This window comes from Alligator sinensis, unplaced genomic scaffold (assembly GCF_000455745.1).
Source record: "Alligator sinensis unplaced genomic scaffold, ASM45574v1 scaffold207_1, whole genome shotgun sequence".
In the NCBI taxonomy this organism is placed as follows: Eukaryota; Metazoa; Chordata; order Crocodylia; family Alligatoridae; genus Alligator; species Alligator sinensis.
Genome location: NW_005842112.1, coordinates 1,037,223 through 1,049,943, shown reverse-complemented (window position 1 = coordinate 1,049,943; position 12,721 = coordinate 1,037,223). Strand labels below are relative to the sequence as shown.

General features: G+C 42.7%; 1 protein-coding gene across 1 annotated transcript in view; it reads left to right on the top strand.

Moving 5' to 3' along the window:
- The window catches only part of AFF2 (AF4/FMR2 family member 2), a 289,805-nt gene extending 281,422 nt beyond the window's left edge, over positions 1-8,383 (top strand). The window contains 3 exon segments of the mRNA XM_006024662.3: positions 1,090-1,195; positions 1,197-1,305; positions 6,879-8,383. Of these exon segments, the coding sequence (XP_006024724.2) occupies positions 1,090-1,195; positions 1,197-1,305; positions 6,879-7,000 (337 nt within the window). The 3' untranslated portion in view covers positions 7,001-8,383.
- The last annotated feature ends 4,338 nt before the right edge of the window (positions 8,384-12,721 follow it).

Below are 12,721 nucleotides of genomic sequence, written 5' to 3'. Positions count from 1 at the left end.
TGCCTTTAGAGGACTGATCCAGCATCTGTTAAAGCCAGTATGAGTCTTTCCATTGAGTTCCCCGAGTGTTGGATCTGGCCTCTAATGAGGCCGAACATGAGCAGAGCGATCTCTATAGCACTCCCCACAGCTGGAGCAACAATAGCTGCCTGCCTGGGGGGGACAGGATGTGAACCCCTCTCCCAGCGCAGGGTCTGGCACCTTTCCTCCATTCTGGGTGCCAGAAGCAGTTTAGCCCTGGCTTTGAAGTGCATTGTGCGGCCATGCCGTGCATTTGCTTAGGGAAGTGGTTCCAAATGGGGGCGAGAGGGGAGAGTTTTGGACCCCTTAATCTTGTTCATAGAAACCAGTTTTCAAAGAGAATAGCTGTGAGGGAGCATTCAGCGCCACGCGGCTCTAAACATGTGAGATTGCAGTGGGTGACCTCCTTGCTGCCTGTAGCTGCAGGTGATTCCTAATTGCCAGTGTTAGAATTAAAAGAAAATCTATATTAGAACATTAGTGCTGCACTAAGTAGCTAACTTAAAACACTGCTCTTTATAAAGCACTGTGCAGATGAACTGTTGGCAATTAGAAACAAATCTCCATAGCAAGTCTTAAAGAATCCTATAGAGATATTCATAATCCTACAGTACCCCGAGCTCCTAATACTGCTCTGCAGGGTGCTCTTAAGAATTGCACTTTGCTTATTGTGGTGACTGTATTTGTAGCAAACTGTCATTGTGGTTTCCACAAAATGCTTTGATAATAAGCCAATATTGCACATTGAGTGTTTTCTAACTACCATAGCAGCTTCTGGCAGCAGGTAGAAAAATCATTACAGCTATGAGATACTTCTTTCTCTGAAAGGTTGCTATATTTTTATGATAAAGATATATATATATTTTTAAATAACAGGTTCATTTGTACGGAGAATTAAATCCCTTTTTATTTTCAATCAGCCGCAGTTTATAACCTCTCCTCTCCTGTAAAACAGGAGCTCATAACGGCACGTCTTCTCTGGACTGGGTGCAGATTTGATTTTAAGTGTGTTCAGGAGAGAGATGAAATTATATGGGAGCGGGAGTAATTTGCCTTTCGTTCTTACAGGAGCACAGAAACTCCATCTCCCATGTCTCTCAGCCCATCCCCAGCCAGTTCTGGTGGGAGCAGCACAGGCCCTGCTGGGTCGTCCTCAGCAGCAACCATCACCATCTCCCGAGCGCACCCACCATATGGCTGCCAGCCACGTCAACATCACCAACAACGTATTGCGGAGTTACGAGCACTGGGACATGGCCGACAAGCTGACTAAAGAGAACAAAGGTGCCTTGTTCACTTTCTGCTTTTCAGGAGTTTGATAAATGACGTGTGTGTGCGCGTGTTTAGTTTTCATGGGGGAACTGAACCCAGGACCACCTGAGCTAAGAGTATAACCTCTCCGGCATGAACCATCAGACTCCAAATCCACCTGCTGGCAAGTGTAGAAAACTCATCTCTTCTTTTTTAGTACGCACAGAGGGAGGGCATGTAGCGCGCACTGAACAGTGGGTTAGGAGAGCAGCTGGCAACTAATTTAACAAAGATGAGCCCCAAGTGATGACTGCCTTTGCGTCTGCACATTTATTCCCAGTTTCAGCCTCTCGTGGAGTACGGAAGTTATTTTCCAACTCCAGTTGTCATCCCGCTTAAGGCTATTAAAATGCTTGCTAAGGTAATAGGTGAATTTTGTGAGATGTTACGATTATGCCGTGAGACCGATTATAACATAGGCGTGGAAAAATAGTGACCTTAGCTTGCCAGCAATCGGCTTATGATTCAATTTATTTATTCATAACAACATAGCATAAGTTTTTGCCATGGCTGACTCAGAGAAATGTTGGCAAGCAGTTCTTGGCTGGTCTATATTGACTGTAACGGAGGTGAACGGATGTGATTAAAGGTCAGATTTGGCTCTCTGCTTGCAAGCCATTGACCGTCTCCATGATGATGCTATCTGTCAACTTCAGTCTTGCCCCTACCAAATTATTGGCAAAGCTCCCTTTGTTTTCAGTTGAACAGGGTTGTGTTCGGGATCTGTTCTTTGTCCTGGATCATAATGAGATCCCATAAAGCTGCGTGTGCAAACTGATCCTATTCCCATTCAAGTCAATAGCAAATTTCCTCTGGTTTTTGTGAGACTGAAATCAAGTCTTTGGAGTGTTTCATATTTGAATGCTAGCTAGCGAGGGCTTGTTCCTGAATCAGGGACAGCAATTGTAAATGGCACATCAAACGCCTCCCAACTATCTCTAGTCTTATTACACATTGGATAAATTAACCACAGTGTTATAGCTTTCCTTTTTTCCCCATAATCACATCCATTGTCACACTGCATTAAAGTATTCCTTTTCAAATGTACTGCAGAATTTTGCAGTGGTAATGCAGAAGGGTGCTCTGATAGGAGAATGAGATGGCGATAATCTTGTAATTAGCTCTGTGTGTTGTGGAGTTGTTAAATGTTCTGCTTGATATTGAATCAAAATAGCTCAGGCATCCAGCCAAAAGACAGAATATGTACCCAGCAAGTGCTGTTATCAGTCCCGGAGCCAGTTAGAGAAAAAAGCTGCTGAGTCTCATTCTGCATTTCTTTGCCCCGCACTCTTTGTTCTTCCTTTAGTCTACATTCAAATGAGCCCAGATCTACAAAGCATGATATGTGTAATCCACATTTATATAAGAAGACACATGGACATTGGTGGGGCTTGTTGCATGCATATAGGTGATTCATGTGAGCAAGAGATTTAATGCAGGCCCCATTCTTGCATTTTACCCCTTTTTCACAGTTTGCAGCCTTCTTGCAGTGGCTTGTAGTGCTGTTTTTACTTCAGTGTTGGAAACCATTCGAGAGAGAGCTCAGGTTTTCCTGCACTCTGTAGTAGTGTGTCCTTCTTTCGATTCTGGTCCAAGGCACATATTTTCTAATTCAATATTAGCTGTAAAGCAAGCACTTGAACACTGTTAAATGGTATCTTGAAAAAAATGTACTGGATAGCAGAAAAAGATAATGCACCGCATTAAACTGGAAACAACGTCCATGTGCTGGGACTAATTACCCTGTCACTCACTGGAGCCAATTAGCATGCCTAAACAGATATGGCTGCACTGCTTCTAGATCAAGAGGCAACTCTTGATCTAGATCTGCTTCTGGATCTGCACTTGAGGGCACTGCTCCAGAGCCCCGGCTGGATGAGTCCCTGATTGAATCCTCAGCATCAGGAGGGAGTTAGGCCATGTTGGGCTCTTCCTGTTTAAAAACAGAAAAGGGGGGACACCCATAGCAAATGCTAGGGACACTTTCTGTCAAGCTGAATTACTTAGCCTCTGCCCCAGCTCTCATCCGGTTTCTGGTGGGTCCTTCACAGGGCAGGTTGCCAGCTGCGCTGTCAAACTCTCAGCTGACAGTTCTGGAATCAAATGTTTTTAATCTTAAGTATATGCCCTTTTAAATCCTTTGCAGTTTTTTTCCCCAGATGGTAGAAGCTCATCATATCTATTTAGGGCTGCTTAGTACAGTAAATTTCAGTCTAATGTTCTCTCAGATACAGGTTTAATTAGTTGTTTCGGTGTTTGTGGCATCCTAGATAAATGTTTTTGGACTGGGAAACTGCAATTAGGCTTTAAGTAAAGTTTCTGACGTTTGAAGCAATTATTATTATTTATTGGAACGTAGAATTAAATCACTGGAGCACCAGCAAGGCTGGGTTATTTCACTCCTAATTCTATTGATTTCACATGGGAGAGGAAAAAAACATAGGAAGGAAGATTAAAGAACCTGCTGGTGGCTGTTTCTTGACATGACTGGTGCTATCCCTCAGCTTTTCTCATGTTTGCCTTAAGCCATATCACTTTATGCTGTGACACAGTCGTATCTCACAAGCTGACCAAAGTCAGCCTGGGTCAGTACTTGGACAGAAGACCTCGAAGCAGCATTCAGATGCTGCAGTAAGCACTGGAGGTGACTCTGCAGCCAGCAGAACCATTGCCCCAGCACAATGTTAAGTGGCCCGAAGGTGAGACGGTAGCTGTGTTAGATGAGATGAGAACGCAAGGTCTTGACCACATCTTATTGTGATTATTACATACTCATTGTATGACTAGTGGCTCCCTACTGAGATCACAATCTCATTCTCTTAGGCAAGAATCCCATACTGAGAGAAGCTTGAAGAGCTTATGGTCTTCACCGATAAGACAGACAATAGAGGCCAGAACAGACTGGGTGGAAATCCAGACCCACTGAAGTCCATGCACAGATTCCCTTTGACTTTGATAGGGTCAGGATTTCATCCAGGGATTTGCAAAGTCACAGAGAGAAGCTGCCTGTTGCCCCTTGCTTGGGATAAGAGGTATCTTGGCCTCCTGCATGCAATTACAGATGGCCAGTAAGCCCACTTTGACATTTTTGGATGAGTGGAGAGCAGAGCAGTGACAGCCTTTGTGGGACATTTGTTACTTCTTTCTCAGCACAGTGTTGCTCTGTCTAGTCCTCCTGTCTCCTTCTTGGAAAACTGCCTGTTGCCTTCCAGGGGTTTAGGTTGTAGCCGTGTTGGTCTAAGGACATAGGCAGACAAAGTTCCTTGGGTGAATTTGATATCTTTTATTAGACCAACTCAAATGGTTGGAGAATAGTTATTAAGCAAGCTTTCGGGTTCAAAAACCCTTCGTCAGGCTAAGGAAGCTTCAGCAGTTGGTGTGTGCTCTTCCCATCTCCTGAGTGCCTTCATCCTGCCACACTCCCCCTGCCCTTCCTTGTCTGGGGGCCCACAATTACCAAAGCCATTTAGATATAGTGCACTGGTTCTTGACAGCTTTTGGTCATGGATCCTGGTTCTGGCATTGCAACCCAACCTCCAGTTGACTCGCAACTCCTCATGATCCCATGTCCTTCCACGCCCTTTTGCAGTAACTGAATTTCTCTGGGAGGGGTGAGCTGCCTTGGTTGGGCGCTGTGATCTAAGAAGTGGCTGTGGCTCGACCTTCTCCTTTCTTAGTTCTTTGCTCTGCTGCTGCTGAAGCAGGAATTGTGGGGAGCTGAACCAATGAAGGGTGCTGTGACCCCCCCAAAAAAGAAACTTCTATAGCCTCAACTGTGGCCCCTAGTGACCAGGAGACAATACTGCATGGTAATCACTGCTCGTTCCTAGCTGTTTAGGTTGTACACATATCAAACTAGGACTCTGATAATCTTTGATTTTCTGCCTTGTGAACTGAGTCAAAACAAGAGCATTGGCAAACACCTGTAGCAATATCCTGATGAACTTCCAGCCTAAGTCAGTACATGCTGTCTGTCGAAAGTGTCAATCCGCGGTTTCAGTGACACCGGCTGTTCTTCCCCTCCTGCCTTATAAACAATATAATGTTACTGGTTAGTAAGTGCTACAGTCTGACTCCAGACGTGACTGCATTTCAGCAATGAGCACAATATATTTGAGATGCCCCAGCAGAAAATCAAGATACAACTGCATTATATAATATTTAAGACAAAAATTGGTAGCTTGTAATATAATGTTTTCGTTTGCATTTATTACACAGTTTATATTTACTGGGTGATGTATAATAGCCTGCTTACAACATGTTTCAGTTTCCTTTGCTTAACTATTGTAATGTGATAACATCCAAGGGGAACACATTGCTAGTGTGCCAAAATACAATATTCTTATTTGACTGTCTATGGCCATGTGTAGACGAAACGGGGGGGTTACTTCACTCTAAATTGAAGTGGTGGCTTTTTAAAAACACCACTTCAATTTAGGGTGAAGTAAACCCCCGTAATGTGTACACCCGTGTCTTACCTGCCTCTCCGGTGGCAGGGAAGGGAGGATGAGCTCCCAGCAGGCGGAGCAGTCCCTGGGCAGTGGGGGGGGGCTGGTGCTTCCCTTCATGGCAGCAGGGCCCCCTCCCTCCCCCCCCCCCAGGCACCCGGCTCGGGCCGTCCCAGGTGGCACTGCAGCCACAGAGGGAAGGACTAGGTCCCCGCACAACTTGTGCAAGCAGACAGCCTCCAGGCCGGGGCAGAAATCAGGCTCACCACTTTTTTTTTTTTTCTCCTTCAGTGGAGCCTGCCTTCCCGGGTTGCTGCCAGGCTGCCTGCATGGGCGGCCTGCACAGGCCCTGAGCTGGACAGAGCCCGGTGCTTCGCTCCACGGCTGTAGGGCAGCAAACTAAAACTCCTTGGAGGTGTTTTAGTTTGCTGCATCCCAAAGTCATTTAAGGCGCATTATGCCACCAAATGTGCTACAGCGGCTAGATTTAATGCGCAATATGCTGCTAACGCATGACAACACCATCACCATTAAAGCAGTGCAAAAGCATTTAACCCACTTTGAAATGTCATACACACATGCCCCTCATTTCGTCTACACATGCCCTATGGCGTTCTAAAACCAAGTCTTTTTTTTTTTTTTTTTGGATTATTCCACTTAGTCCAGTGTCTGTCCATATGGACTGTGGAAGAGTTTGCATGATGGGTTACTAGATGTATATCATTTAACAGTGAGAATAATTCACCACTGGAATAACTTACCTAGCAACATGGTAGAATCTCTAGTATTTGCAGTCTCCAAGACAAGACTGGTCATCTTTCTAAAATATTTATTAATGCTTAAACAGAAGCAGTGGGCTTTACCCTGGCATTATTGGAGGAGCTTTTTTATACTATGCAGGAGGTCAGACTAGGTGACCATAACAGTCTTTTCTGGCTTTTACGTCTGTAGAGGGTGGTAATTTAAGAGTTGCTCTTGAAATTGCACACTCAGAGTTATGCGCTTTAAAGAGCTCACTAATAGCTTGGTAGCCAGGATGTGGTTAACGTATTTTTGCACGGTTACCCAAAACAATGACTCCCCTTTCCTGTGTTGCAGAATTCTTTGTAGACCTGGACTCAGTGATGGGACCGTTAACGCAGCACAGCAGTATGACCAACCTGGTGCGTTATGTTCGACAAGGACTTCACTGGCTCCGCACTGAGGCGCACTTGTTGTAGTGACTGCCGCCCGACTCATAACATCCCCATCGTTCTACCTCTACCAGCGCACAGACGATCACTGGTGGAACTCCACTCATTTCTGGAACTTTATTCATGTAACTTCATTTTTATTGCCTTTTTTGATATCCTATCTATTGGAAGTAGAAGTCATCATAAATGGAACTTATGACTGAAGAGCAGTATATGTTGTACCATCTAATCATTTTCAACAGTTTTCTATGCCTTGCGTCTCCTGGATCCTGCCATCCTTATGTGCTTTATGGAATGGTACATCCCCTGCAGTATTGTTTTAAGTCCACACTGCCTTCAAGTGAAAACAAAAAAGCACTTTGAGAAGATATGGATTCCTGAGAAATAGTACAAAACGTCTTAAACATTTTAGGGTATATACAAAAAACCCCTTCTGATACAAATTGGTAGAAGTTATAGCTATTTACTCAAAATTGTCCTCCGAACTTGGACCAAGCTGTACACTGGTTAGTTCGTTACCTGACACAGTTCACTGCTAAAATGTCATACTATCTGTAGGCCTGGTCTCTAAAAAATAACTTTAAACTTCTTACAGGTAAGAAATTAGTGTAAGATCACCAAAGGTGTTAGGAGGTAACAGATTGGAACAATGCCTCGCTAAAGAAAGACGCCACTCTATGCAAGGAGGTTTTGATATTTCATTCTAACTTTATTGTTGGCTTAAGTAGGCAGCAGAATGCAGTTTTTAAGCAATTTCAAGCATTAGATTTCATAGTCTCTGTCACCATCCATATACTAAATCTGTGACTTTTCTTTCCATTCTACTGTTTGATCTCAAACAAATGTTCATCCCATACTTTCCTTGGCAAAACAATCTCCTCTTGCATAGTGACTCAGCAAAAGCACATTTTAACAGGAGCGCTACACTCTAAACGTTGATATTGTATGTAAAATGCATTAATAAGTGTATTGTAGACTCTAGATGAGATTCACTAGAAACTTACCTAACTGGCTATTGTTGAGGCATTTCTAATGCTGTGTGGCATTAATTTACACCAGCTTGGTTGATTTCAGAGCATTAGAAGCAGACAGTGAGTATGTCTACACGTGCGCATTTACTGCGCAGCAACCAAAATTACTGCACAGTATGGGCACGCATCTATATGTGCACGCCTATACTGCACAGTAAATATGGTGATTTACACCGACTTGAGGACAAATTTGATACCTGCATCATGCATCAAATTTACATCCGATCAAATTACACCAGCATCAAATTTACATCCGATTAGTTACTGCACGGTAATGCACGTGTAGATGCCTTACTGCGCAGTAACACTATGTGTGTGGACTAACTTGGGACTAACTTTAATCCCTAGTCAGACCACACACAGCGTTAATGCACTTTAACGCCTGCACATGTATATGCCAGCCTGTTCCCACTTACTGCACAGTAAATTTAAGCCAGTGTAAATGCACGTATAGACACACCCAGTGTTACCTTGCTTTCTTGAAAACAATAAAAAAATTAAGGAAAATCATGAGATTTACCCAAAAGCAGCATAGCATATGCTTAATAAGTACTTCAGTCTACCAGTTCTCCAAATTGCCCCTTTTTTTAAGCTCTTTTACTGTTTACCCATGCTGTTATATTTTGGAAAATTCCTTTAGTGCACGCATAATCATGAGACAATTCCAATAGCATTTTAAAGCAATCGTGAATAAATTAAACCATTTCATTCACTCTCTTTTTTTTTTCTTTATAAACTGCACTGTTCTTGTGGCGACACTGCAAGAAGCAATGGTGCATGAAATAAAACAAAATGAATTTATATCAATAATTCACAAGACTTTAAATGGTCTCCTATCATTTTTGATGTAATGCCTGCATACCTTACCAAGCTGTAAATTTCATTCATATAAGCAAAAAGAAATGGCAATGTAAATATCATCCTATGTCACATCTCACTGAAATAACCCAATATGTGTATTAAATACCATCCAGACATTAGTTAATTGTAATTACCTTCTGATATATAATCCTTTATATCCTTTAATCTAGTGAGTTATTGGATTCCACTCACTGGGTTGTGACCAGATAAATAGAACAAATTTGCATTTAAAAGGTTCAGCCTATTACAGTTTTTAAAGCAGGTCTTGCATATTTGCAATAAGAACAGTTTTAATGATCAGGCCTAGACCCATTGTATATTAGCTCCTATTAATAAGTATCTTTTAAAAATTCTGTAACTCAGTTTCTTTCCCACAACTAGGTCTTGTCAGTGAGGCCAAAATGAGAAATACATCATTAGATAAATCATTCTGCTAGGGCAGTCTGTGAAGACATTTCCAGAACATGCACTTTCTGGATGACCCGACTGTCCCTGTTCTTACAGTAGTCAATGTACCCTTATCTGTTTTTTGAGGGTTTCAGTAACATGACTGAAACATGAATCCAATAGCATTTATCACACTGATTCTGGCCCCTTTTGCTAATGAAAAAAAAAGCCATGATAGCAAGAGCTATTCATCTGTTTCAAAGAAGGGGAATTTCAGAAAAACACTGCACTTTTACAATAGATTAGTCTGGTTGTTTCTGAGAACTCGACTGAAGTATTGATGGTCTGGTGGTGACCTAAGTTTTCCATTCTCTTTGCGAGGCCTGGCCAGTTGGATCGACTGATTGTTCTGTCTAATTAGGTGCATTATCCTCCTTTGTTAGTTTAATGTAGACTGAAACCCTAGACCACCATGAACTTATGAAGGATGGATACGTCTTGAAATACAATCTTCAGAGACAAGACTGGTCAAAGAGTTAGCTACAGTCAGTATATTATATTTCCCTATTGCTAGTAGTAAATAGACTCCTATCTCAAAATGTACCCTATATATTCGCAAATCTTTTGCCTAGACAGCTTAAAGACTTAGCCCACCTGATTGTGCATCCCATGACTTAGATTGAAATGTATGCTGAATCAATGGCACGATTATAATAAGTCCAGCAGTCAAGCCTAGGATCACAAGCCAACTTATTATTTAGCGGCCTTGTTTCAAAAGCGGCTTAGAAGTAAATTAAAAATGGAGAGTGAATTACCTTCTTATCCCTGGGGATGATGCTTCTTTTGGGTTAGTTATTAAGGATTATTGCACTTTTTACAGGCACTATATTCATCACATTTCAAATGCCAATGTGTCATCTTCATGGAATAATTCTCCTCTTTAAACTATTATTTCAAGCAGAGTTAATTGAATGAGATTCTGAGGGGGAAAACATTTTGATCCCTGAGCAATCAGAATTGGACATTTTTTTTATCTAGCCCTTTCAGAATTGCTACCTGCAGACATTCAAAAATCATGAATCAGGCCCTAAAAAAAAATAAAAAATCATGAGCTGGCCTTCAAAAAAAAAAAACCATAGCTCTATTTAATATTACTTTTGAGGATTCTTTTATTTGCCATTTGTTTTCTTATCCCAGAGGCTGCGCTCAAGTCATGTCTTTGAGCTTTCCTTCATAACCATGGAAGTTACTTTTTTAATATCTCATGCAAATCTTCCGATTCCCATGACTGGGCTTTCAGACAGACACCAAATATCACGAGGCTCAGGATCAAACTACCAGGTCCGACAGCACTGCCCTCTCAGTCTGATACTAAGTTATGTTCCACAAATTTAGAGCAATATCCAAGTTTTGTGGTTAAGGCTAATGGGCTAAAAGTGAACATTTTGGAGATCCATTAGTACAAGATAATAGTGTAGCATGTACTTGAGAAAGACCATTATGAACCACTTAATGTCAAGGGCTTCAACTGGTCCTAAATAAAACTTATGAACTGATTCAGGAGGAATGCTCCCTCTGAGAGCAGAATATAGCTGTAGCCACTGAAGGTCACAGCACTAGATGTTCTTGGGAGGAAAGCGTGGGAGACCCGTGGTATGCCTCGTACGGTCCATGTTCCCTCAATCACGAGTCTCTGAGGCAGAGCCTGTACTCCTGACTCGGACAGTCTCCCTTGGGGCTTTTTCACCTTTGTTTCTGGTCTAGCTTGTTGCTTAGTGTTGCTAGTGTTTGGGAACATTTGTCCTGATGTGTTTCTCTGTGTTTAATTTGGCTCGCAACTTGTTATGGGGCCTTGGGACCTTTAATCACTTAATAATCTCTATGTGGAAATATTGATTGTTTTATTTATAGATGTCCTCATTCAAAAGATAGGACAGGTCTGCTGCCTTGGTGCATTTCTTTAAAAAGACTTAAGGTCAAGAACTTGGGTGCCTTCTTATGAAACAAAGTAATCGGTGTCCTATTTTAGGACATGAGAAGCTAAAGGTGGACCATTAGCTAAAATCAATTTCTATGGCACTTTTCAATTCACAGATTTTATGACAGTCCTCTATTTAAACTTTCTGGACTACTGACTTGCTTTCAGGTACTTTGAAAGGAATATTTTTGTAATTTTTGGTGCATACCCGGTAACATTTTTTTTCTTCATTTCAGAGAATGTAACTAAAATTGCTGGTAGGTTCTGTTATAAGAATAGGCTCTTCAGTGGATTAGGGCTTGAGTCCCAATCTACATATTTACTTTGAGATGAAAGACAAGCTCATCCATAAACAGTATTGTAGTGGGTGTGTGCCTGTGGGTGTTGAGACAGTCAGTTTGCTGCCGGGCAGAAAGTTGGTACGTGGTACTTCCTAGCATAGAGAAGAGAGAGGGGGTGATGCTGTTTTTATCAGGACATGAATGTGTTTGTTCTTCGGCAGGAGATGTGTGAGTTTGTGTGTGTCCAGAGAGAGAGAGAGAGATTCCCGTTCATATTATCTGCAGCGTCCTCTTGTCACAAGCACCGGTGCAAACAAACTGAACTGCCACAAAAAGTAATTCCATTTCTAACGGTTCGTTCCTAACCCACTGAATGGCAAAACTGTTACAAGACGGTGGCAGGCTCTGTATGAGTACTCCATCAACCCCCCTAGGAAGTATTTGCCATTCATGCTCCACCCATGACAGCCCAGTGTCCATCCGATGGACACTTTTAAAGATAGCAAAAAATAAAATAAAATTGCATGATAATAAAGTTATTTTGAACATATTACATTTGTATCATATAATGAAAAAGTCCTCCCACTTGCAGGCTATGGAGGAGCTGTAGGCACAAAACTATTTGAATCCAAGGGCTAAAATGATCCTCACAGATTCCAACATATTGGACCCAAGCTCTGTGCAATAGTAGATCCTGCATCCATCCCCACCCCTTACACTTTGTTCTGTAGGCAGTAGCAGGCATGAATCCAGCTCAAAGCCACCCTCACTGCCCTCTGCTAATGGAACTATTCAGCTCTTTGGCTTGCAGCTTGGGGGCTCCTATAGGTATGGAGATGGGAGCTATTTTGGCCCTGAAAGCCTAATTCTATAGGTGTTCTGTATGTAGAACAGGGGTGGGCAAAATGGCAGCTCTGGCCAGTGGCCAGAGTCCATTTCCCAGCAGCCCCTGCCCGCGTGGCTAGGACCAGTTTTCATGGAGACCCCAGCAGCAGCTGCGCTGATAGCACAAGGCCAGGGTTTCCATGGAGAATGGCCCCAGCAGCACTGGCAGGGTGCAGAGCTGCTCCAGAGTCAGGCGGGGATCTTGCATCGGTGATGTGATCCAGAACCATGGCAGAGCCACGATCTGCAGCCTGCATGCTTCAGAGGCAGCGGGTCATGGCTCTACCCTGACTCCTTGCAGCGGTGAGCTGCAGCGGTGGAGCAG